Raw genomic sequence first — 26,731 nt, 5'->3', positions numbered from 1 at the left:
TCAGGTGATTAAAAAAAAAAATGTTGGGAAGCTGAAGGGAAAGTTGGTAATGAAATGATACTGAGAATAGACACCCCCATCCAAACTGGAGCTTCATGCCAGCTGTGGGCAAAATATGTACCAGGTAACAAAACCAACCTCAGTAAACCGTTACAAAAAAGGTTGAATGGTTTCACATCTTTTATGGACTCATTTGTGTATATTTTGTGGCTTCCTGTAATGTGGCAGGCTACATTGTAATACATTAATAAGAAAATAAATAAACAAAATGTTAAAACAAAAGTCACATGGAATAGAGGGGCACAATTGCTAAATGGCATAAAACATCTTCCCTTGGCACTTGTCCAGTTCCCATAGCCTTTAACTGTGACTTGTTGAAATGTCCCATTACAAGCACAGCAGCATGTGAACTGCAGGACATCAGAGTTACTTTTTCCCTGGGCTTTTGATATGTCAGGATTTTTAGTTTTATTACTATTCATATATTCCCTGAAAATGAAACCACATTGTTGTTTCTAAAACAGAATCTGTCCCCTTAGTAGTTTATGAATAAGTTACTGTTTTGAGTTCTGAATGGTGGAACTTCATGTATATGCCTTGGACATAGGCATTAAAAAAATACATACAAATTTTTGATTCCACATTAATATTTGCTAACCTTATTAGTCAGCTTTCCGACCTGTACGTGTGCAAATCACGCAGCATTGACAGAGGATAAATGTCATCTAATAAAAAAGAAATCTGCTAAAATGGATATTTAATAGGAGTAGGGTTATAAATAAACTCTTTCAAAAACGGTTCTGTTCCTAAGTTTATAGAACTGCTCGTGTAGTTAACCATTTGTGATTTTTTTTCTTTTATTGAGCTTGGATGTACTTGATTACAAATGATTGCCTTTTTTACTTGTGCATGGAATACATGTATTCATTACATTCACATAGGGAACCAGCATGGACAAATGAGAGAAAAACTGGTTAAATCAGTTAAATGGTTGCCATGCGTAAAACAAACAAACAAAAAGTGAAAAAGCTTTGGCTGTGAAGGCCTTCTTGGATGGCCTAGAAACATGGGTTCACGTTGCTATGGCAAAACAACAGAAAGGGACAGATCCTGCTGGCTTCACTCAAGTATCCCCATTCACTTTGGTGGGACTTGTGATGTGACTTGGAGGAGGAGGATTTTTGGCTTGCTTTGGTAGAGGAGTGTTTGTTAGCAGTGTTGTAGAGAGCTGTGCAACCCCTGGCACCATGCATGGAAAGAGGAGGGAATTACCGGAGTCCATGTTGATAAAGAGGAGAGGAAGTGGAAGTTATTCTTCAGGCAGTAAAGGAAAAGGTTAGACAACAAGGAGGATGGAGTTAAGGCAAGGGAAGAACTTCTACGGGAAAGGTAGGTGGTGATTGAAGAAACAGATGGTGACTATTGGGGGAAAAAGCGTAAGGGAACAGAAATAAAAGGGGAAAATAAAGCAATAAGAACCCAATTCAGCAATAAATGTGGCAAATTCCTATGCTATAGAAGCCTTTAATAGGAAACAAAAACACCCCCAAATCTGTGGCTGTGGCCACCACAGGCGTACATATTGCTAGGTTGGACTAGGCAGAGAAGCTTTGAAAAAGTAGGCAAAAATAAATTTCCCAGGAGAAGAACAGTGGGTAAAAATCAAAGCTAGGGAGACCACCCTTCTCAAGAAGAGTAATATGTAATAGGTGTTTTGCTAGAAGTACAGAAACAGGCTGAGTAGAAAGGTGCTCAGACGTTCTGAAGACAAAGCTTAATCCTAGGGCTTGTACTTGGTCATTTTGATTTGTAGCTCTTCAAGCATAGAGCAGAGTCCTGTCCCCTTTTTGGAGAGCGGTAAGCAGGCATGGGGATGGATACCTTTCTATGGTGGCAGAACAGTGCAGAGTGTGATTTCTTAGTAACAAGCCATCCATAGACCACAGAGCCTTATGTCCTGGTAGCTCCTGTCAGTGAGGGCTGGGAAATCCTTAGTGAAAACATGGCTTTTTTTAAGCGTAAGCAGAATGCTTCTGACTTCTGAATTCTTTGGTCATGTTGTAGTATTAAAGGTGGCTTTTTAGTTGAAACGATAGTTTTAAAAAATCCACAAAAGACTGGAATTCTGAGGAAGACAAGTAGAAGATTTTTACAAAGAAAAAAATTTCGGTTAATGAAAGGTAGAGAGATAACAGTAGTGTACTGAAGTGATTTGTGTTTTGTGCTTACTGCTGCTGGCTCTACCAAAGTCAGGTTCTTTTAAATACCATTGAGTCAAGGAGCACTGTTTGTCCTCTAGCTTAGAGTAGCAATGAGGTCTGTCCTTCTGTGGCTGTGGCCACGCTCACGGGCCAGACAGCGCATCCCACTGTCCTGCAAAAGCGTCATATTTTTCAGTGGTTTCTAGCTAAGCTTTATGCATTAAAATTCTCACGAACATTAGAGGCTCCTACTTTAAACCAAATTAAAACATCATACTTCCTCCTCCTCTTGTTGTCATGTTCTTCAAAATGTGTTTCCCCCCTTCCACTCCCCCAGTCTTCTATCAAACCTAGTAAAATCTAGGAGTAGTAACATTCTTCCTGATGTTCCCAGTAGCACTCATTCCTGATTGCATCTACGAAATGATACTTCTCAAGGAAATGGGCTCTTTTGTGCTTTTTAGGCCCTCACTTTTATCAGGACTAGTGGCCTTTACGACAGCAAACTTCAGTGAAAATGACCCCAGCAGACTGTCCCTCTTAGAGTCTTCAATGGCTCCAGCTGCAGATGCCCTCTTTTGCCAGCCTTTCTCACAGCTTGTAGTAGTATAAAGCACCGGCATGAAAACAGTATGTTTAGTAAACCCGAAGCTCTCATGTCATCTTCTCTTCCTCTTCCTCGTTGGGATTTTTTGGTTATACTTTTAATATGCTCTTTCATGACCTCAGTGACAAAAATAGCTACCCAGATATACCCCAAAGGAAAAGATTATTCTCTTGGAAATTTCTTTTGAATCTCAAATTGACTAGCAGTTGTGTTTACTTCTTGGATAAATAGTTTAGGTTCCCGATCCATTTGCACAGCTTTCTTCTCTTATTTCAAAGGAAATGACCCCCTATTCTGTGGACTGCCTCAACTTTTCCTAGTTTGCAGGTTTCACATAGTCTTCTAGTGACAGCAGGTTTCACACTGAAGCAAAATCAGGCATGTTTTGCACCACATCTGAATTTTTCTCACCTGTTTTCTTATTTGTTTCTCTTTGGTACTGTCAGATGGTCAGATAATAGCAGCTTCATAGCTGACTTCTGTCATAGGTGACGATGATCAGGTTTTCCAGAATACTGACCAATTGCCTGCTTAGTAGGTTTATTCTTAAATGAATTATTAGTAGCATTTTCATCTGTGCTTTTTGACTTGAATTGCTGCTGTGTAGCTGGCAGTTTGGATATCATCAATCCTACATTCACGAAACTCGCTGTCGGTTTGTCACCTTTTCACATTGTTTTTCAAGGTTTGAAATTTGCCCTCCTTTTTAAGTTTCTGAATGCATGTCTTCAGGTGAGTGAGCCTTTCCTTTAAAAAGCATTTCCTAATTTTCATTTAAGTGTCTGTTACTGCCAGCTCATGAAGGGTGAGTATCAGAGTAGAAGCCCAGGGCTTTTTCGATGGTATAGTGCCTGCTCCGAGTCATACCTTGTAAATGTTATTGGTCAGTAGGTTGCGGTAGGAATCAAATCACTTTTTCGTTTTTACATGCAGATGGAAATGTGTATGTATTCTCTCTCCCTTTTAAATAATCTTTCCCAAATCAAAGTCGAATCGAAACTTGGCCTTTTAACATACTTCGGTGGTCAGCATGGAATGGGATGCTCAGCTGCTCTCAGCAGCATCGCTTTATCTCCACTTCTTTCGCTGTGCTCCCTATTTCTGCACAACTGTGTGCCTTATAAAAATGTCACTGAAGAATGAGAGGCTTGTGCTGATGGAAGAGTGATCTAAGTAATGTCTTGTTTTCCTATTTAGTACGTTACTGAGCATATGTGCTGTAGTTGCTCTTTTTCTGGTTTCTTTTTTGTTCGTTGTTGATGAAATGGTTATACATCAGTAACTCAAGTTTCAGAATGCTTATTCATTGCCTCTTTGCACATATGACATCTTGCAGGACATTATGATGGTCTTTTATAGCTAACAATGGCTGGAAACCTCATGATTTGCTGTATTTGATAATTTTTCTTTATGGCAGCATTTCAAAATTGAGTTAGGAACCTAATACTCTCACTGAGTAGATTTAGGTTTCTTTTCATCTAGAGAAATAGCAACAGATGATTCCAGCTTACATTTGACTTCCCAAATGATGTTCAATATCTGTTGTAAATTCCTTACGGCTTGCCGTTTTGGCATTAAACCTGTTTGATTTGGATTTTTGTGTTCAAAAGCTTCTGTGTTAAAGGATTGTCCAACACTCCTGTCAACAATTCATTATTTCTGTTTAATGAAGGTTGGCCTTAATTTACCACAAAGTTCAGTATCCCTCATGGATTTGAGGGTTTAGCTATATAACTTTACACTCTAGGGGGAGATGAGGGTATCTAGGAACTCATTGAATGCTTCCATTAGGTTCAGGATGAATAATTTTTACAAGCCTTGTAAATTGCCCAAGGAAGCTGTCATTTTCTGAGGTTTTCCTGTTTTGAGCTGTTTCCAGCGTTGATTTTGTGTGTCTGAGTTCATCCTTCTCCAGAACTTTTTTCTTGAAGATGAACTCATCTTCTACAAAATGTCGTAGAAGAAATCTTTAGGTACATCATGCTTGTTTGGGGTTTTAGGGTGGACTGCTGCTGCGTTATGAGGCTGTGTTGTTTGTCTTGCTATTAGTGATAGAAATTCGTTGCAGTGTCTTGTTACCTCAGTCATGTTGTGTGATAGTGTTGTAGTCTCACCTAACATTTTTTTTAAATGTATTGATCCTACCAAACAGTGGAAAGATTAGTTTATGCCAGAGAACCCATAAGTGATGAAACATTCAACCTCAGCAACAGAGATATGTTTTAAGATGGAATAAGAAAAATTATACAGAACTGATGTTGTTACATGAATGATATATAAGCAGGTATTTGTTTATTTCTTGAAACATTTTTTTCTCTTAGATTAATTAATATCTATTCTTAAGTTCAGGGCCAGTTTTAAAAAGGAGAATGCATGGAAGAGAACAAAAATGCAGTTTGAGGGGGGGTTTTGTGGCTAAGGCTATTTTAAACATCCCAGGTTAGTTTCACAGGTTCTTAATTTTTGAGGCCAAGGTTTTAGGTTAGTATGACTAAGTATTTTCACAGATAGTGATAGTCTCATCTAATTTAACTCTGATGGAAAAGAATCTCCAGTTTGGGATAGCTAATCATACATTAATCATACACAACTTCGTGAATGGCAGATAACAAGATACCCAGATCTTGTTTACACTGTGCAAAGTGATAAGCGTACCTCTTCAGAGTCGAGTAAACTCCTTTTCCGCAGATTGAGCACCAGTAGGTAGGAGGTAAAGATTACTAGGTAGCATTACTAGAGTTACCATTTCTCTAAGGGTTTCCTTCATTCATCGCCGTTACCTGACAATGTTTCTAAGGCGCTGTAAGGGAGGCAATGAGGAGGTACACAGGGGAAAGAACCAGTAGCAGAATTTCAACCTAAAATATTGTGTGCCAAAAGCAAACAGGAAGCAAAAGCAAATGTGCTTCTTATATGGGATGCTTAGCTTGAAAGTGAACTGCATGAAACCCCGTGCTGTGACAGATATCCAGCATTCCTTGCCCTGTACATTTCTGTCCTGCAGAAGTGCGGAGCCTGGGTGCTCCCAGCAGCCCGCAGAGCCCCTCCTGGGCTCTCGTCCCGCGCGGGTGGGATCTGGGGCACCGCCGAGACTGGTCAGAGGTGCTGGGTGCTGAGTGAAGGGTCTGTTGGAGGCCTTGGTCCTGGCCTTGGGCACTGACAGCCCTTTCTTGGTGGGTAGCTGCAGCTCCTTCCACACAGGGCAGTGCTGCCTCTGCAGAATAACCTGTGGAGAAATTCTGCAAAGTTGTTTCTGGTGTTTTCCATGTAGACGTAGGAGTGCTATCAGCAGGTATCTTGAAGTGCAGGTCTAGGTGCAGGTTTTCCTTGTGCAGACTTCTGATCATGCACAGCATGGCAGATGGTGTGTAACAGAGCCTAGCCCTGGTTTTGTCTGACTTTATATTTCATTCCATTTTAATGTCAGCAAGAACCTTTTAAATGATATCCATGTTGTCACGGTTTAGATTTTGGTCCTGACTCAGCATTTTGCTATCACTGAGCCCTGTGATGGTTGTTTGTAGTAGCTTGCATTGCTTTGTGGTGAGTGTGTGGTGGCTAAGGCACCATCTGTTGTCTTCTGCTCCTGAAGGCTGGTAGTGAAGTAAAGTAGATAAGATTTTTATTTCATTGAATATGATACCAATGTTCTGGTTCCTTACCTACTTGGTCCATAGTCTGATTTGATACATCTAGATGACTCAGATTTAAAAAAAAAAAAAGTGTAAGAGGATATTGTGCATGTAGTAAGTGTTTCCCCTCAAAAATCTGCAGTGTGTATTCTGGGGTCAGAATTTTTGACATTTTTAATGCCTGCAGGCGTCTGTTGTATTGTCATTTATTTATACAGCACATTTAAGTTGTTTTACTGACTTGTTATATCATGTCTTGAAATCTCTTAAAACAAAGATTCTGAACAGCTTTATATTTATATTTAGCATCAAGTGGCCTTGAAATTTTTTCAGAACTTGTGATACTGAGAAATGATAAGTTAAATTTATCGTGTTACCCGTTAACCAGCTAGGGCACATGTGAAACGTTTCTCCATGGTATAATAAAGGTAGCAGCAGATAAATAAACAAATGTTTATATGTCCCAGAGAAAGTCGGAATACTTAAAATAAACATGTCTGAGGCTATGAGTACCATTGGCAGGCTTCAGCAGGACTTCAGTATTAGTTGACAGAAAGGACTCTGGGATTTCACTTCCAAGTAGATCACAACTTGCACAATGGATAATATGAAAGAGCAGCAGCTGCAAAGAAGTGCTGAAATACAGGGAGGAAAGAGTACTAAGCTATCACTACCTGGGGTATCTGGCAATATAAAATACACTCCTCTAGTAGTCCTTTAAGAAAGAATGTGTCTCTTGTTAAAGGAGAGACAATTTTAAATATCTAGTAACATTTCTGTAAGTTATATTTGTATTAAAAATTATTTTTACTTTTTTCTGTAGGCAATTAAAAGTCTGGAAGATTTGATTTCAAAGCATACCACAAATTTCAAAGGAAGTAAATCTACATGAAGAGCTACAAAGGGAGTTGATTTGAGAAGATACAGCGTTTGCAAAAATGTCTTCAAGTTGTGTGACTTCGGTGTGTGCTTTGATGATTTTGTGCTTTGCAGCTGCAGGTAGGTGGCATTATGTAAATCATGCATTCAGTGTAACTTATTGTATATATTCAGAATTATTGATCAAAAATACTTTTTCATCCTGGAAAAATGTGGTCAGCTAAAGTTTATATTTATGTCTAGGTTTTATATAAAACTATTGTGATCATGAGTGCTGGTATGGTGATGTGAGAGACAATGCTGTTCCCATAGGAGAGTCTTCTTGCACCTATGTTCCCTCTTAAAATCATTAAAGAACTGCAGCAGTGATGTGAATTATTTTGGTAATTATTTATTTTTTAAAAAGGGAGTTGCATGGTGCACATATATTATAAAGGGAAAGGTTGCCACGGAAGCCTTTGGGAGTGGAAGCAGGGTGGCTCTGCCAGCATGATGCTTAGGCTGAGCTATTAGCTGTGTTGAGAGGCTGGAATTACTACCCCAGGTGCAGGGTTGTGCTGGTGAAGCTGTTTCTTCGGAACCCGAGCTAGGGTCTCTCTTAGAGCTGGGCTGAACAGGCGTACCAGCTCAGCTCAGTGCTGCCTTCAGGGTGTGTAATCTGGAATTAAATTCCGATTACTTAGCTTATAAAAAGAAATTTGTGACAGAATCTCCCAAAAATAAGTATGAAAGGTATGTAATAGGTCACTGAGTCCATCCTTCCTTCCCTTTTGGGATAAACCTCACCTCGGTCATTCCTGACAGTTGTCTAATCTGTTTTAAAGTTAACTGTCAATGGTGATGGTAAAGACCTTTTAATGACAGTTGTCAGAGTTACTGGAGGTCTCATAGGTTAGGAGGATGCATTGCCATTTATGGGGATTGTTCCTATCCTATGTTTTGTCCTAGACAGGGATTTTTAAAACAGTGTTGCAATAACTTGCAGAGAAAGGAAGACAGAGAAAGGAAAGATCTGTGGAGTTCAAGTACCTAGCTTATATTGTAGTTTCTTCAAGTGCTGAAGTGATTCTTCTCAGTATGTTTGTTTGTCAGAGTTCTTCCTGTGGTTACAAGGGGAAGCCTCTTCTTATGTGTCCAGCTTGCATACAGCATGGGTCGTTGGAGAAGAGGCGAAGTGGATATACAGTCAAAATGAGGTAGTGGGAAAAGTGGACACTGGACAGATGGCTTGCTTAAATCTGAGATGTCCTCACTGTGGAAAAGATGACCAGCTTTGGAAGAGACAGGGCTGAGCAATTAAATGTGTTACAATTTGGCTTCCTTTCATCATCAGCATGGAAAATTATGTTGTTTCAAGCCCTCAAGCCTGTGGGACTTTCTCTGGGGTTGACCTCCTGGAGGCATCCATCCAACATTAGTAACTTCGATTATTTAATAGTACATGCTAACATTTTGCAATAGCTTCATTACAGATGAACTTTCAGCAATAGAGGGTGTGTCTGTGACTTGAGCTGAGGATATGAATGCTGGTCTTGGCTGAGAACAGCGATTACTTGGAGGGAGTCTGAATCATTATAGATGCATAAAAATCTACTCTAAAAGGAAGCGCCAGTGTAGAAAATCTAAACTGTTTTAATTGTTCACAACCACAATTCAGTTTTGCTGCTGAGGAGATTGCTTGCCTAAGTCAGCTTATCTCCTAATGCCAGCTTTAATTAAAACCTACTAATTTAAAAGTGTTATCAAACATAGTATTACTATTAGAAAGTTATTCAGTGTTCAGTAACCTTAGTATGTCTGTCTCGAAGTTTATTGTGGTTTTTTTGGTTTTACTCCCCAATTCTGTGTTTTCCTCTGGCAGCTATTCTTGAAATAAACTCTTACAAGTTTGGATTTGATCAGATGCTTATTCATAAGTGGAGTCATAGAATAGTTTTGGCTGGAAGGGATCTCTGGAAGTCTAGTCCAGCCCCCTGCTCAGAGCAGGGCTAGTCTCAAACTTACTTCTTTCTTGGAGACTGATTCTTCCTACTCTCTGCATGGGAAGAAGATAGCTGAAGGGGGTAGAAAGGGTCACAGTTCATTAGGGGGAGGTGAGGAAGCACTGTCATTGTGGTTTCTGGCTGTGCCTGTCCTGTGGGTTTTGGTTTTCTTCCATGCTTTTTATTTTTGCAATAAATTCTTAATGAGAACAACTAGTTAATGTCCTTTACAGAGTATCATGAGTACAGTAAGAGAAGAGCAATAAAGGACTGATGGACTCTGATGAAGGAGAGGGAGATCAATCTTGGGCAGATATAACTACAACTGAGGAAGGACAGCTCTCTGAAGGTTATTTAGATAGAGCTTTTGCAAAGATTTTCTGTTAGTAGTCACTGAATCCTGTTAACCCAAACAATTATACTTTAAATGCAGGGAGTTTGTGGCTATAGGTGAAATACGCGTGGGAGCAAGCAACGCGTTCTAGTCATGTGTGGAAAAAGTTATGGCTGATGCCCATGAGCTATTGTCAGCATGATGACCAGGGTACCGCAGGCCTGGCTCTTAATTGCCAGTGTACAGAACCCGCACTTTTTCGGGCTTGAACCATTAACATACTAGTATAAATAAAGCTAAGAAGTATAAATAAAATCCCTGCGTGCCTGTGGTGAAGCCTGGGGGAGGCAGGGGGCAGCATGCCACCTCCCTAGGGTGTTGATTTTTATATATTGAGCCTTTTTCCAGCTTACTCTTCGTTTCTGAAGCAGTGAGGCTGCTGCAGGAGAGCACACCTTTCTTTTGTTTGCCAGTCCTACACTGACACTGCTTTATTGGTCTAGGTTTTGTTGCTGACTTTCCAATATCTTCAGCATTGTTATCTCTTCAGATATAGGTGATCTTCTAGACAGAATGTGTTTTGTGTTTTTTCTTTCCATTCTTGCTTTTTAAGGTACTAATGTGTTAAATATATGTCAAAAGAAAAAAACTGAGTTAGAAAAAAACGTGATACACAGAGATGCATATTCAAACCTGAGCCACAAAACTGCATGTTTTTCATGCTAATAGCTTAAAGAATACACCTCACTAACTTTGCGTTGAAAATGGTCTGTATAAATATTAAAAGAATATTTGCCTATTTCTCTACCTCCTCTTACTGCCCGGATGTATGTAGCTAAATGCTGAATCTGATTTACTTTTAGCTTGTATACAGATTCCTTGTCAGCTCATATTTATGCAGTTTCAATTGTACAGAAAAAGACTGCAAAGAAAATCTTGATTACTGTGAGATTTTTCTTCCCCATGGAAAGTCCAAGGCAGGATGCAGAGGAGAATCGCTGGCAAACTACTTGCCTATCTGAAGGAATTATGTTTTTAAAGTGGGCTTAAACTAAGGTCTGGCAACCTGCAGTAGGAACTCCACACAAACACTCAGAACTGCACATGCTACAGCCTTGGATAACCTCATAAGCAAATCTGGCTTTGTAGTCTTGGGAGCAAAAATATTCTGTACTAATGTGGCTTAAATCAAAGGCTGAAACATATTTATTTTACTTGCTGGCAAATTTGTGCAGTTGGGTGCATGATGTATGTCTTGATAAAATGTCTTAGGACAGCTGAAACGCATACCTGCCCTAGACCCTGAGAGCCAAACCTTCAACAAGACAGGTTCTTCCATGAAGGAATGGGAAAATTTTTTAAACTTTTTTTTCCTTTTTCTTTCCTGCCTTACTGTTCATCTGGAAAGAAGATAGAAGGGTGATAACAGCCTGTGGATCTGCACTGGCCAAGGGTCTCATTCCAGCCTTCTGGGGTAGATCCTCCGGTGGTGCAAATCATTCCTGCTGACGACAGAGCAGCACAGCTGTGGCATCTGGTACCAACCAGAATTTGCCCATGTAGCTATGTTCTCCTTCCCTCAACCCCCTGACATTTGGTGTTGCCTTTGCTTACCTTGTAGGCACCTCTCTCCTTGTGATAGAGTTTCATGGTTGTGGTCAGGCTGATGGAGAGACTGCAACAATGGGATATATTGAAGAATTTACCTATTTTCTGTAATACTGAGCATGCTGGTTTATCTGCTCACGTTAGATCTGTCTCTCTGGTTTTCTTTCAACAGCTCTTTATTCCCTGGTTCTCTACTGTATTGTTATCCTAGCTTTTTTTTCTTTCTTTCTACATACTTGTTCTTATAAGTAATCTTAAGTTGTTCAGAGCATGTGTGCTACATTTTCAATAAGGCTGTTTGCTTGTAAGCTCATGTATCTTTTGGATCTGTGCCCCCCAGATATGGTGGTGATGGGTGCCGTGTTAATAAGCATAAAAACAGGAAGGAACAGGCCTTGTCATGACATCTTTTTTTTAAAGAGGAACTTCCCCTGACCTTGAACACTGTGTTTTCAAAAGCAATATAGGATCCTTCAAAGTATAATAGAAAGTCCTTCCACTGGAAGGTGAAGGACGTGATCTGAAAAAAAAATAATGCTGGGAGTCACTCACTCACACAAATTTCCTTCCGTTTTAAACAGTGTTTTCTGGGTATTTCCCAGATGTAATTAAATTGTAAGTTTTATTTTTCCTCAAAGTACTTGTTGTCAGAGGTGTGGGGGTTTTTGTTTGTTTAAATTGTGGTCAGAGGATGAGAACCAAGGGACAGAGGTTGGCCCTTTAATTATTAGGACTGAAGTAGAGCCCAGACCGGTTGTAACTTTTGAATGGATAGAGATTTCACCCTCCATCTTCCTCTTCCTTCAGTTCTTTCTCATAACCAGCCGACCTCTGCCTCCCTTGAAAAACCGCCCAGTAACTCCTGTCCCTTTATGGTCTGGATAGCAAGCCTTTTCGAGGATGAGATTAACCAGTAGTCAGAGTGTTTAAGGACTTGCAAGCTCAGAGAAGAGTTAGAGGAGCAGAGGGCTGGTTCACGTGCTGTGCCTCGCGTGCCTTCTATCTGTGCCGCTGCCACGCTTCGGGTCAGAAAGGCTGGGGGCCCTCCTGTAGCGGCTGTAAGGGAATGGCCATGCTCTTTTAATGAGAGCCTATCATGCTCTCACTTCTAAGAAATACTAATTAGGAACCACTGACTTGCTTTTAAAGGTGGAAATTGTTTTTTGGGTGTTGTTTTTTTTTTTTTAAAATCCTTTCAGTATCCTGATGGTGATTTGAAGTATCTTAATGTCAGATGTTCATCTGGTAGGGAACCAAATGATGAATTCCTAACTTCATGTCAGTGAGCTTGGTGAGATAACTTTGAGAAGCCGAAAGATACATAAAGAATTGATAGTTAATCTTAACTTCACACGAAAAGAAGTAATAACTTTCAAGCATAAATGATGTTTTTAAGTGAGCAGTTTAAATACAAAGACTGATCAAAACTGGGAAGCTAGACTAAATCTGTAGGTCCTCTGAATTAATGTTTCTTCAGCACTGCCATTTGGTGATCTATTCCTGTGTAAATAAAGTTTTTAATCTGGTCTTCTGTCTGTCTCTCAACCAACTCAATTGAGTCAGCTCCTGTGTCGTTTCTGTTTGGTTTATACATAAATAGTATTTTTATCTTCCAAAACCGCACAAAAAATTCTGAAGAACTTTTGAGTGTCAGGATACAGAGAAAGGTTATATATTCCAGAAGAGGTAATAGTATCACAGACTTGGAATGGCTTGAACTCAGCACACTGTGTTTTTCCTGGATCAGCAAGGCTCTGAAACTATAAACAGTTGAATTTCAGCAGAGTTCTGCACCCACATGGAGCAGTAGGATGTGGGGTTGTGGGTCCTGATTCAGCAAAACAACTGAGCATATATCTAAGTGCTTTGCTGAACGAGAGCATTTATCAGTAAGCATGAAAGTCTGGTTCTTTGATTAAAACTGACTCTGGACGATGCCAAAGGAATTCTAAGAAATATCAAGCCCATAATGCAGTGCTTGAATTGTATAGATGCGGGCAAATGGCAGCATTACTGAGTGTCTCTGGAGGGAAGTCCTCAACTGATGGAAAAATAATTTTGCGAAAAAATTTATGGCATGGAATGGTGAATGGCATTAATCCTTGTCTTCCTAAGAAAATTTATTCAAGCTTTTTTTTGAAGAGAGACTAGTCTTTAACAAGTTCTAAGCATCGCATAATTATTTTATAAATACCATGCTAAAAATAATTCTTTGTTTTCTGAAGGGAATTGGGATTTAGGATTTTGCTTGTAGATCTTTTAATATCCTTTCTCTACTGTAGGCCCTTGTTAACTCTTTCTTAGCTTCTCTATTTGTCACTTGTCTTAAAATTAACACAAACCCTTGATCCCTTTAATTAATAAAGAAGTGAAAAGGACATAGTTAACTAAAGATGGTACTTCGTCTTGTCTAACATCAAGGAGAGGTACAGAAGATTTCTGAGCCCAAGGATCTGCAGAGTGAAGTGGTAGGTACTCTGGTACATACCTAAAAAAAAAAAAAAATTGTCTTCTAACTAGTATGTATTTACCATTTAATTTTTTTTCCTGTTTTAAAATTATTCTCCCATCAAAATTATCTCGGCTATTGATATGTTGACCCTGCTTACCTTGTCTCTACAGAATTATAAGTGTATTTTGTGCTTGCTTGTTTCTTTTGCTGCAAAATAATATAAATTCTGTCATTTGGACTAAGCAGGGCCTGTGCAAGCATCAAACAGCACAGTTTTATCTCTTGCCACAGGAAGAATTAGGCTCCAAGGGCTGTAGCACCCCAAACCCAGGATTCCCGAATGTGATCCTAAGGTGTCTCAAGAAGAAATGGAGCATCTGCTATTAGGAAAACAGTTGTTACTTTCACATGAAAAATGTATTGAGTTTCTGGAAGTCTTTTTCTTTGATAGGCTTTTCCACGGAAATATATTTGCATGTATCAACACTGTTGTTTCATTACTGGTTACGTTACAGTATAGAGAGAATATAGGGACCAGATATATTCCTTTTCAAAGAAGAGAAATGATTTCATCCTCTGTAGCTAATGACAACAAAAGGAACTGAAGTCCCTCGGGCTGTAAGTCATAGGAGAGATGAATTCGGAGTGAAAAAACATATATTTAGCACAAAGACTCTGTGCCATGTTTCATTACCTGAAGGCATTGAGTTGCATTCCTCTTTGGTGTAAACTTGTTTTAAGTCAATGGAATTTCACCAAGGATAAATTTTTGACCCCAGGTGGCAAAAGCAAAGGTTTTTAATAATTCCATAAAGTGCGGCTGCTTCAAGCACAGTATGCTTTTCATCATATTTTTAAGTGTACTTTATAAAAGATGGAGCTATTGTTCCCTTATTTGGCAACTACTACACTGCGGGACTTCCTAATAGGCAGTTAATAAAAAAGGGATTTTACCTGTCAGGGATGGAAAGAACTAAACTGAAAATGTCATTACTCTCTCATTACTGGAAGCAGTGCATAGAAGAAGTAACAAATAAAGGAATTCAGGGTTAGGCGATGGAAACATTTGTAAGGTTTGTTGCTGGTTTACCTCTTCAGCAAAAAGTTAACTTTCCTCTGGAACAGGTTTGGTGTTTTGGGAGTTGGGGTTTTTTGTTGTTTTGGTTTTAATTTATTAATGTATTTATTTTACTTAATACTTGGAGCCAAGAGTGGGTGAAGAATTGATTTTGTGGTTATCTTCACTTCTTGCCCTCTTGTCTTTTTCTTCACTTCCTAAATCACCAACCTTGCCTTGTGTCTGGAAAGGATGGTTGGTGCAATTTATTTTGGAATAAATAGAATTTTCCTTTATATTATTAATTTCCATTTAAATGGAGCAGTAAAACGTATGTCCTACTAGAGATTCTCCTCAAGCTATTACGATTCAAGCTATGAAGTCAAGCTGACATATTTTTTTCCTTCACAAGGTTGTGTGCCTTTCATTAATGTGTAAAAATCAGTGGGAGTAAATGGCCACTTAGCATCACAATGTCGTGGTTCCTTAGGCTTCAGCAATGGTATGAAAGTGAGTAAAGGCGAAAAGGTTATTTGAAAATGTAGCTATTGCTGACTTAGCTTAACATAGTTCAGTTTGCATATTTGGTGTTGCTTTAAGGAAGTCTGTAGAATATGAGAAACTTTTACAGCAATAGCCACACATTGTATGTATTTGTGTGTGTGGTGTGTGTGTTTAGTCCAAATGGGTGATTCCTGGTTACTCTTGGGAAGCGTCTGCTCCAAAGCACAAAACCTCCATGTGGCTCAGGGCACTGCTGGGCAGGTGTGCTGCCAGCTCTGCTCTGTCTGAGGACCGCGGTGGAGTCTTCTGCCCGCTGACTGACATGCACTTTTCATACAGCCGACACACAGCTGCCCTGTGTGACTCGACGTGCGTGTGTTCACCCTGCGTGGAGACTAAATGTAAGTGCCTGTCTCTGAAGGACCCTTGGGAGAAGGTGGAGTGAGTTATGGGCTGTCAGAGCGATTCTTCCCAGCTGTGGCCTGTCCTCAGCCATGAGCAGGGACTCCTGGAGAAGAGCGCAGTGACGGCTGGGCCACCGGCTGGATCGGTTCTTCTTGGGGAGTCCTCATGGCCTGATGGCCATAGGTGTATTAAATGCATAGGACTAACCTATGAGCCTCGGCTTTTGACTGAAAGATGAAAGGCTTGTATCTGGATTAGTGACTTTCTCTGTGATCTTGCCATGAGTTATTTCATCTCTCAGTCGAGATCTCTTGATATGTAAAACAGATGCATTCTGCCCCATCGTCTTCCATGCCGGACTGTTTGAAGGGCTAACATAATAGCTTTAAAGTACTTGGATCACATTGGTGCTAACTGCTCTTATCTCATTAATTCTTCAAAACATCCCCCCCGCCCTTTTTTGGAGGCATGAAAATGGCAAAGGTTTTATTTAGAAGTCTGTCAGACTTTTTGCCTGCCTTGCTTGTGTTTAGGCTAATGGATGCTGAACAGCAGCAGTTCTTTGTGATCTCGGATAAGGAACAAGCTGGTTGAAGTTTTGGCAAGTTATAAATTAGTTACGATGTCCTGAGGAGTGTCTTAACTGATGGAGCTGCTTCTCTTTTCTCTTTCTTTTCCTGCCATGTCAACCCTTATTTAAAAAAAAAAAAAAAAAAAAATCACTATTTTTACAGGAAGTAGAATCAGTCATACTCAAAGCAAGGGGGTGGGAAATATAAGACCACTCTTACTTTGCTGTAGGCAAAAGGATTTTCAGGTGAAATGTGACTCTCTTTTTGCATCAGTAGAAGAAAACTTACAACAGCAGGTAGGACTACATTACATCCCATGCACAGTTTGAGCAACATGTTAGAAGTTTAATATGTGGATTCAGTTTCTTGCATTAGGGCAGACTTCATCTTTGGAGATGATTTGTTAAACTATGTAATCTGTAAGAGTTGCCATTTTTCTGCATTTTCTGCTTTGAAATGCTACATCAGTCTGGCAAAACTTCCTTTTATAGCACTAATGAATTCAAAGCCATAATTAATTATTCTATGGGATATTTTCACCTTCAAGCTGAAAAAGTAATAGGTATTTGAGAAAACTGGCAAGAAAACTGTTTGCAGAGATAACCTTGGATATTACTTCTCAGCTGCTTTTTGGAACTAGGCCAGTAGTAGTTGTTTTTCTTGCTGAAATAGTGCTTGTGGCCATCTTGTTCACTGTATTCGCTTTCATTCTCCCAGCAGTAATGTTTGTTCTCTATGATAACATGTATCATCACAGATGGAAGTAAGAGAGCTAAAATATGCATCATAGGAAGGACTCTCAGGTTTTTAAAAAGATTACAGTTGTCTAAACTGTAACACCTAGGCAAATGCTTCTCCAGTGTCTCTTGTTAAAAGGCTAGCTAACTGACTTTAGTAATAGTCTCTATAACAGGAAAAAAAAAAGTAACTAAAATGCTCAGAATAAGGAATGCTTCATGCCAGTAGCAGAAAAATAAAAGCAGTCCTGAAAAAGACCCTGTTCTGTTGCTTGTCAATTCTCTTGAAATCTCTGTTCTCTTTTATTTTTTGAAATTAGCAAAGCTAGGGGTTTTTTAAGCAATTTCATGCCCAAAGTAAAACAATGTTTAAGACTCTCTGTGATGGTTGATTTTGAATAAAAGAATTTTAAAAACTAAAGTTACTTAATTCTACGTCTCTGTTATATTTACTGGACCTCAAAAATACATTTGCAGCAAGAAGCCGGTGAGTAGTGAGTCAGCTCTTATGAATACCAGACCGAACTTCAACTTTATTGATATGATTCAGGAGAAAAGAATTCTAATGAAACAGTTCTGAGTATTGAGCTGCTTAATGGTGGTGTTAAAATCTTCCTGTATGCAGAGAAAACCTAACCAGCTAATTCTTCTGTTTGTTTCAACATCACACAAGCATTACACAAAAGTATTCAGCACGAAAATTGTCTAAGACATTTCAAGTAAAGGTTGCTAACAAATAACTTTTTTTTTTTCTCCTCTGTCCAGGAGTCCTAGAATGTAGCTTCCCTCTTTCTCCAGAGAAATAATAATGCACTTAAGACATGAATGCTTGACCTATAAAACTGTATCTGTCTATGATTTGACAAGATTGCTCAAAGAAAAAGTAGAGTGAAATCAGGATTTATTAGGGAGGACTTCTGAGCAATGAATCAATACTTTTTTGGCCTAGTGGACTGGATTAATTTATTTAGAGCAATAAACATTTCTTTTGTTCTAGTTGATTGAACTAATTAAGTTGATTCAGTTCTGATAGCTGTGTTGTCTCCTTGTTCCGGTTGCTTTCATTAAATTTTTGAGCGGAGCAATACTCTGTTCCAGTAGAAGGGGTATGATTTTTCTCTAGTGCTCCTCGGTGCCAGCCTGTATGCTGGTGTCCCAGTGCTCCCTGGTGGGGTCCCTTGCTGGAATGCGTCTCTGGGGATTCAGTTTGCCGCTTCGCGGGCTACAAGCCCCCGCAACTGGAAAGGGTTCATGTTTAGACCGTAACTTTCTGCACAGAGTTGCTGCATCTTCTGCCATTTAATCCCTTTCTAAACCGGTCAGTAGGTGTCTGATCCTGAGATGGTCATATAACTTTACGTCTCTAGGACAAATTTATGGCAGAAGTTTTAGAGCAATGTAGCACAGCTCCTTCTTCCTTAATGGAATTAGTCCTAGGGTTCATGTCGTGAAGTGGTAACAATACAGTTGTCCTGGTCTGAAGTCTTTTGATATTCCTCTTCCATTTGTGATACAGGGATTTGTTTGCTTTTTCTTCCTATCCACTTCTTGTTAGGTCCTCCACACTATTTTGTTAAATAGGCCATGGCTGGTACAGTTAGAGAGAGATTTAATGGGAACCTGCTGTGCAAGGGCTGTAGTGCCAGTGAAGGGACTCACGCTGTGACTCGCTTTCAGTGGGACCCTGCAATGAGTGTGATGCTTTCTGCTCCCCCCTTCCCTTGGGGTTACGTTCTTCCTCCTGTGTCTAATACCTCACTGTAACTGCCTGTATCCAAGATGTGTATTAGTATGTTTTCTTAGTTAGGGTGATCTCACCACTAATGAGTATTTGATGCCTTTGTAATGCTCCTAATATACACATAGAGTAGCTGGCACAGACTTTTTAAACAACCATCCGTGTAATCTCCTGGATAATCTAAGAACATTTAAATACAACAGTGCAGTTACATTGGAAGTTTTTAATATAAACATTTTTTTTTCATACAATAGCTTAACAATGTATTGTGGGTTATATATGGGGTCTCTCTTTGCATTTATGGTGAATGAAAACTGCAGTTGACTGTCCTAGGTGGTTAACTAAACTGTTAATGATTATATCAAGGACAGTTAAAGAATTGGTGAATGAAAGTACACTTCCATGCTTTATTTCTGAATGTATTTGATTTGTTACTGTAGTCTTGTTATCCAGAGAAGAGGGTGTTTGTGCTCAAGAACAACTTTGTTGTTCTTTTCCAGCCAAGCTTGTGGCATGGGTAGTAGGGCTGAGAGTAGTGGGACTGCTGAACTGCTCTGCCTTGTTCCGCTCTTACGATGAGTCAGGTCTGTGTTGACCTCGATGGGGAGGATCTGTTTATTCAGTTGTTTGTATCCCATTAGGAAATGTTGGTACCACTCTTCAGTTGATCAGTAGGGGGTGGCTTTTTTAAAGCAGGGATACAGTCAGGCTTACACTTAACCAAGTAACTTCCCTTGCAGTGTAATGTTAAGGCTGCCTCTGCACTGTACGGCCAGTAAATTATCACAAATCTCATGAGATGTTAGTAGAATAATGGGTGTTAACTTCATTGAAGGGAATGGAAGTTTAACCACTGGTCCACTGATAGGAAGAACAAGTTTCAGCCTGGCTCCTGTGTGCTTATGTGAGAGCTTTTGAAGTCCTAGAAGAGCAGTTGGTTTTCCCTGCACCTTCATGATTGCTAGGGCAAACACAGGAACCCTTGAAGGTGGGTGGAGGGGTAGTGGAGCCTCCCTCTTTTGCAGCAGCTCATGTTTGTACTAGATCAAAACTGAATTTCCTCTTACAGAAGCAGAGTATCGAAGTATTGTCACGTATTTTGAGTAACTTGATCTGTGGTTCACCTGGTGGCACAGTTAGATATCAACCACCAAGTAAAACGTGTCCTGCCAGAATTGGAGCATATAGCAACAAAACGATTTGAGTTACTGGCATAGCTACCACCTTCTTACCCAAAAGTACATGAAAAGCTGACAGAAACGCTTTTTGTTCGTGTAATGGTGTTAACATGGGGTTTGCCAACTTAGCAGAGTTTCCAACAGTGATATACAATACATGATGGAAAGGAAATGCACCATTATACAATGCAATGTTGAAACTTGAATGCTTTTCATATTAAAATTGTTAAATAAATGAGAGGTAGCAGTCCTTGTCAGGACTCTGAGCTGGAACCCTTCACACTCAGTGCATTATGCTACAGCGCTAGCAAGTGAAAGTCTGAAACATCTGAGCTTATCCAAACCCTACCAAACAATATGAAAAAAACCTTAGTGACTTAACTGGGACCTGTATTAGGTTCTTTGTCTGCTTGTTTTTTGTTTGTATTAAAATGCCATTTATTTAATATCTAACTTTTGTCAGCTGGGACAGTCCCTAGCTCTTGTTTTTTTCCTCAAAATCAAAACCTGATGTTACCCCCAATTATGGATACATTGAAATGGGTAATCTGAATGTTATTTTCTTCTACAAAAATAATAGTAGTAATTTAAAAAAATATATCTAGGTATGTGAGATGCATAGCAGTGGCCACCTTCAGACTGTTATAAATTCCAGCAAAACAAATTTTACTGTATGAACTGCCACCACCAAGTGCTGACTCAATGATAGCTTTTACGTGTACCTCTAATGTTTAGCAGGAAGAGATATTACTCATTTTATTTAATACCCTTTCTGGGGGACTGTTTCAAAGCTTGCAAAGCATGTACGAGGCCCCACAGGCTGCTGACTCCACTGCAAAGTTCTTTTACATCTAGTAAGTTCCAGGATACTGTGACTGTTTTCTAAATAACACTATCCTTTACTGATTGTACTTGAAAACAGAGTTACGCTGTTCCAAGTGTTGCCAAGTCACTTTGAAAGTCGCACTGTAAGGTTTCTCACTGCTCACCCTGTATGTAGGGCTGGGCTGTTGGTTTGTCTTTTTGTTGGAAGGGAAAAGCCGCCCTGCTCCCTGAGGTGTCTCCTTCCAGTTAAGTCATGTGGCAAGAAAGCTTCTGTGATTTTACAGCATGAACGTCCTCAGGCTTTTATATTTAGTTGATATTTTGTGGTTAGTTTTTACAGAATCTACCTGCATTTTTTTCCTGAAGTCTTATTTGTTTGATTGCTCAAGAAGGAGCATCTGGAGTTTTTGTGGAAAAGACAGTGAATTGTACTCCATCACTGGCATTCGGGTTCCCTGTGTGAGTCCCTGCTGTCTGTAGTGTCAAGGGGGCTCTTGCAAGCCCTTAAACGGGAGCTGAACCCTTGCCATAGGGGGAGATGGATTTCTGCACCTGTGGGGTCTCTGCAAGGGAAGCGCTTCAGATGTGCGTGTGAACATTTTATGTTTTTGTGAAACCTGAATCAGCTCTGAGGTTCCCTGAGAGTTTTTTCCAGGCAGCAGTGATACTAAGATACATGCCTTATAAAGGCTATGTTAGCATTGGGCACAAATGACTTATTTCCTGAGTTAAAACTCCTTTCCCCAACTTCCCTTTAAAAAAAAAAAAAAAGCAAAAGTCAATAAAAGATTATTTGAGGAGAAGAGTCATTGTGATTTCATATGGAGGCTGTCTCAGTTCTCCTTTTATATCTGATGCTCGCCTGGGAGTATACGCTGTACTTGTGTCCAGGGCTTGAATTGTTTTCAACTTATTAATAGTTTTGAAAATGTGTTTAACAGTTAACTGCCAATGTGCATGCTCTTTTTGGTTATAGCTAACAAGCAGCTGGTCAGTACATTAACAAAATTCGGACTCTGTTAACTCTCGTAGAACCACATCTCTCCTTTTCTTCAAATGCTCGTGTCAGAACTATATGGGGAGAAATCTGTTAGGATAAAACAAAGGGCACATGCTTAATAGGGAAAGAAGTGAGCAGAAGGAAGTCAAGGAGGAGAAAACCTTTTTGTATTTTGGAAGGGAAGAAGGGGTGCAAGGAGCAGAGCATGAATTGTTTCCTAGATAGAAAGAAGGTGAGTGAGTGGTAGCATTTAGTAAGAAATTCCTTAAACAAAACTTTACCTCAAGGGAAACGGAAAGAGACACATTGGTTAGTAATTCATTTAAGAGCTCTGGCTCATATTGCAGATAGCCTTTTGAGAGATATTTCATAAGTGAGCAATTTTACTTGTTTGTTGAGAATGATTTTGTTTTGGTGTGGGGTTTGTTTAATTTCTGGTGGAGGTCTGGAGGGCAGAGAAGAACCTCAAGGGTACTAGTTAGTGTTTTATTTTACAATTCAATTTATATTCTTTTGAACAGTTTTGAAAATCTCATTACTGGACTCATTCTGTCAAAATTTACATTTAGATAATTGAAATAATGCCTGTCCAGTGATGAGCCTTTCTTTTCAATGAAGAAGAGGCGCAAGTATAGGATATATACGGCCAAATCTTTTTACATGTGGCTGCCATCTGCATGAGCTAAATTACTCCCTATGAATCAGGCGTACGATATGCATGCTCTCTGTTCTGTATAAAGATCTGCTCCCAAGTTGTTTAGAGTCATCCTTTCTCACTCTCCATTTAGTCCTTTCTCTGGCAGATCTCCCATGGACCTCATCTGGATTCTTGCCTGATTAAGGACTAAGAGTTTGACCCTGTGAGATAATAAAAAACCAGCATCCCCACAAGAATCTATAGATTTCAATGGGAGTTGAAGGTGGTATGTGCTGCTAAAGTGTTCAGCATGTATGCTGGGGTTAAGGTAATGATTTCAGGACTTGGCTGTGTTACAGTATACATACTTGCTGGCCCTAACTTGATTAAGCTGCAAGTATATTACCATGATTTGAATCCTCTATGGAGAGGAAAGCATGTGGTCTCTCTGTGGATTTTGTGGCTTATTTAGAATGAATTTTCATTTTCTGAATGTGTATATTGAGATGTTCCTCACCAGAACATTCCAGTTTATTGGTACTCGTATTCTTTTGGAGTTTTTTTCCTAAAAGCAGGGATCCAAGAGCAGATCCCTTTGGGAAGTGGAGGCCATGAAATTGTAAGATCTAGGAAGGGTTGTAACTTTGACTCTTATTGCACGCAGCCTTCCAAAATGATTCACCGTTTCCTTAAAAGATTCCGGTATCTCCAAGTTTTTGTTAAAAACAAACACACACAAAGCTAATTATCACATCGTGAAAGAAAACACATTACAGAATTAGGCCGTATAATGAGATAATGAACACAGTTGGGTAGAGACTTCCAGCTCTTTGTGTGGATAATGCCCTTTAGACATTCTTTATTTTAACAGAGCAGACTACCCAAAACCAAGGCTTCTCGTTTAAAAGAGGAAAACAGAACTCCCATGGAATCTCACAGTTTAGAAGGGGGAAAGAAGTTTTAAAATTCTTACACAATCCCCAAATTAGCTTTTAATTAAAAAACAGGTAAGTCTATCATGCAGTTTAACTTGCAAATAATTTCTGACATAAGAAAAAAAATTGTTCTTTAATGTTGTAATACTGCTTATAGGTTTTTCTCTGAATGCTACTGTGCCTAGGCATAAGGAGGGGACTGAAACTCAATTTTAGGTTGAAAGGATAACCCGTAAAAGACAAAAGTTTCTTGAGTTGAAGGCTACAGCATGGCTACAGGATGCCTACTAAGAAAGTAACTTTGTATTGAAAAAGCAAACCACAAACATAGGTAGTATTTAATTAAAGCAACCTTTGTTGAAAATGTAGATATATTTGTCACCTAAAGAACTAGGTAGCTTTCTGGTGGTAAAGCTCTTTCAGTCTTTCAAGACTGGCATTTTAGTTTTATAAAAAACATTTTTTTGGTGCATATCTCCCCCCCCCCCCCCCAATTGGCTTCATACAAAGTTCACGTGGCTGGGTTACTACCACGTGTCCAATCACAGTGTATCTGGTCAAACGAGATAACACTTGTGTGTTAAAACACGTCACGCTTGTTATCTTCCTGCAACATGGCCTTCTGTTGTGATGACCTAGTGACACACAGTATTTATGCAGATAGGAATAGCTGAGCTTGGATGCTTGTAAGTCAAGGGATCCTTTTGCTAAGGCCCAAATGATGCCTGCCCCAAAGAGGTTATAATGAAAAAAGGTATGAAACAAAGACTGGCAAAGGCGTTCTTGAACATGCAGCAGGGTGTACAAGGTGATGATATCAACCAATAAATTTGTGGTCATTTAACTTGTATTGTAGAGGCTTAAGGATTTGCCTGAGAAGAGAAGTGAGAAGCTGTGAAAAGAAAGAGTAGAAGGCAAAGACTGTGAAGGAAAGAATTGGAGGAAATGAAGCATAATTTCTGGTATCAAATCTGTATCGTACAGTTCATGGATATCACTGATACATGGGGAGAGCAGGAAGGAGGAGGCATAAGGGCTTCCCCCTCACCTCTAAATGCCTTTGGCTGGCTTCTGCTGGGAAAGTCCTCCATGTCCCCCAGGCCATGTGGAAAGGAGCTGGTAGGGTGCAGTGCCTGGAAGAGGAGGGAGCATGTGCCTCTGCGCCGGGCTTCTCCTGGCAACTGATACAAAATAATCTTCCCAGTCCCAATTTTCCTTAAATAATTCTGAAATTTTAATTTCAGTAGAGTTTGTGAGTCTCTGTCATTTCCTGTTTATGGCTGGTATTGTGTTTCACGGCTGGACTAGTATGTTCAGGGGAGTGGAAGATCAGGCAGGGCATGGGGCATACACTGAACAGTGGCAGTCTGGCCAGGTGTATGATTACGTACTCCCACCATCAGTTTCTCTTCCATTAAGTGTGTTTAACAATATGCTTTTTCTTTTTATTCTTTTTTTTAAAGGAAGATGTGAATAGCAGTTAAGTGGTGGTTTTTGTGTAAAGCATTCAAAGAGAACATGCTGTGTTAGGTCAGTAGGGTTAATTTGAAGTCTCATTTAAAAGCCACCAAGTTATTTGCCTAAGGACAAGCTCACTTTTTCAACTGCTAAATTTCTTTTGCCTATAAATTAGTGGTGGTAATGTTAACAGGTTATAAAAGGGGAAAATATAGCCATGGAGTCACGTTAGTGCAAACCATTTGTCTTAAGTGCTAAGCTGCCCTGTAAATGATAGTTATGTATTTAGGAAACCTCCATCTGTTTTGCTGAGTCCAGGCATTTCAAAAGTTTCGGATCCTCTACTCTTTGAAAATACTCTGAAAAATATTTGTCTAGGCTTATAGATGGACCTGGCATTTCTGGTTTAGGTCACCTTGCTTCGAGATAACTTCACTGTGATGATGGCGGCAACACTGAGCTGTGGTGGAATGGCCTGTGGACTAGTGGAGGGTCAGCTGGTTGTTTTTCATGCTTCAGTATTAGCTTAACAGTTGAGTTTAATATGTTACATCACACTTCAAACAGAGCCTATTTTCAGAGTGTGGTGTAAGCACTGAGCTTGTTAATGTTCAGGTATTGTTTTTGTTGCTTCTGGTCAGCCTTTTTGTGTGGAGGTTCAAAACAGGGATTTCTTAGGCCACTTGACCTCTGTGCTTGTATTCCACTTGTCCTGTTGAGTCAGCCTTATTAAGAGGACAAAGTTCAATTTCTTCCAGTTTTAGGAGGAAAAAGCAAAGATGGTTTCTGCTTTTCATAGCTGTAATCCAAAAGCACTTGGCTTGAAGAGCACAGATATTAATTTAATTGTCTGAATATTGACGGTTTTATAGAAGCAGCAGCAGATGATGAGAAAAAACATGCACTTGATCTGGACAGATGTGCCCAGCAAACAAACCTCTGGCTGTTATTGATGAGAAGGTGGATGTTTGCTGTGTTTGTTTTGGTTTTTTGGTTTGGTTGTTTTTAAAAGCCTTTTTATAGTTAAAGACCATAGATACAGCTCTTTATGGTTTCAGAGCTGGTCTGAATCAGAGGTGCTTTCTGAATCAGAAAACTTTCTCCTCCTTTGACGCAACAAATTGTGTATCAAGTCATCCTGCACAATAAAAACCAATAATGGAAAAGGATTTGAATTTTGTCATTCAGATTCCGTGTTGATGATTCAGACTTTCCGGTTCCTAGCTCTGTGTATGGTGGGTATGACCGATCATCTCTCTGTACTGGGAGGCTGGTGTCTTTTAATACAGGTACGTGGCAGCAGGTGGTCATTTTGGCATGACCCCAACAGCCACTTGGGTGGAATGGATGCAGACATTGAAATACATGCAGTTCCCAGAAACAACATGTTTTAATCCTATTTTGAGCTGCTTTTGACCACTTGGGCCTTCATCTGTGTGTAAGATTCAATCTCTCTAAGTGTAGCTGGCCTCTTGAGTTAGATGTTGCCTGCCTGCAGCAGGCTACCCAAGACTATCAGGGTCTACTCTGCCCTTTTTCACCATGTCTTCTTTTTCTGCCTGGAAGCTTCTTTTGGACAGAATAAGAGGAGTTTGGCTGTTTGTTCAGGACTTTCTGGGATCTAAGAGCTTGGTTAAAGCTACTGTTACTGGTCTGGAATTGCTTCCAGGTGTTTGGAAGTCCTGGACAAATGGCCACAGTGCGTGGACATACTGGATGCAGCTGCTACATTGCTGTAGAGCCACCCAGGGTCTCCCCATGGGAACCCCAAATTGGAATGAAAATCCTTCTGCTTTTGAAGGAAAGGATTTGACATTGCAGATCATAATTTTCAGGGTTTTGTTGGGTTTGTTTTTTTTGCATTACTAGCTGACAAATGGTTGCTCCTCTTTATATTGGAAAAAGTTCAGTGAGTGCAGGGCAAGATAGCATTTCACACTGATCCAGAAAAAGTTTATCCCAAGCTCTTCTACTGCAGGGCATTTGTGTA

At 39.7% G+C, this 26,731-nt stretch overlaps 1 protein-coding gene across 2 annotated transcripts in view; it reads left to right on the top strand.

Moving 5' to 3' along the window:
- TGFBR3 (transforming growth factor beta receptor 3) overlaps positions 1 to 26,731 on the top strand; it is a 124,896-nt gene that overhangs the window by 7,996 nt on the left and 90,169 nt on the right. For both annotated transcript variants that reach the window (XM_072868123.1, XM_072868122.1), the window contains exon 2: positions 7,264 to 7,439. In XM_072868123.1, coding sequence (XP_072724224.1) covers positions 7,379 to 7,439 — 61 coding nt within the window. In that variant the 5' untranslated portion in view covers positions 7,264 to 7,378. The remainder of the gene's footprint in view (positions 1 to 7,263; positions 7,440 to 26,731) is intronic.

Source organism: Ciconia boyciana, chromosome 7, assembly GCF_034638445.1.
Source record: "Ciconia boyciana chromosome 7, ASM3463844v1, whole genome shotgun sequence".
Lineage (NCBI taxonomy): Eukaryota > Metazoa > Chordata > Aves > Ciconiiformes > Ciconiidae > Ciconia > Ciconia boyciana.
Note: the sequence above shows the minus strand (reverse complement) of the source record. Positions and strands in the feature narration are given on the sequence as shown.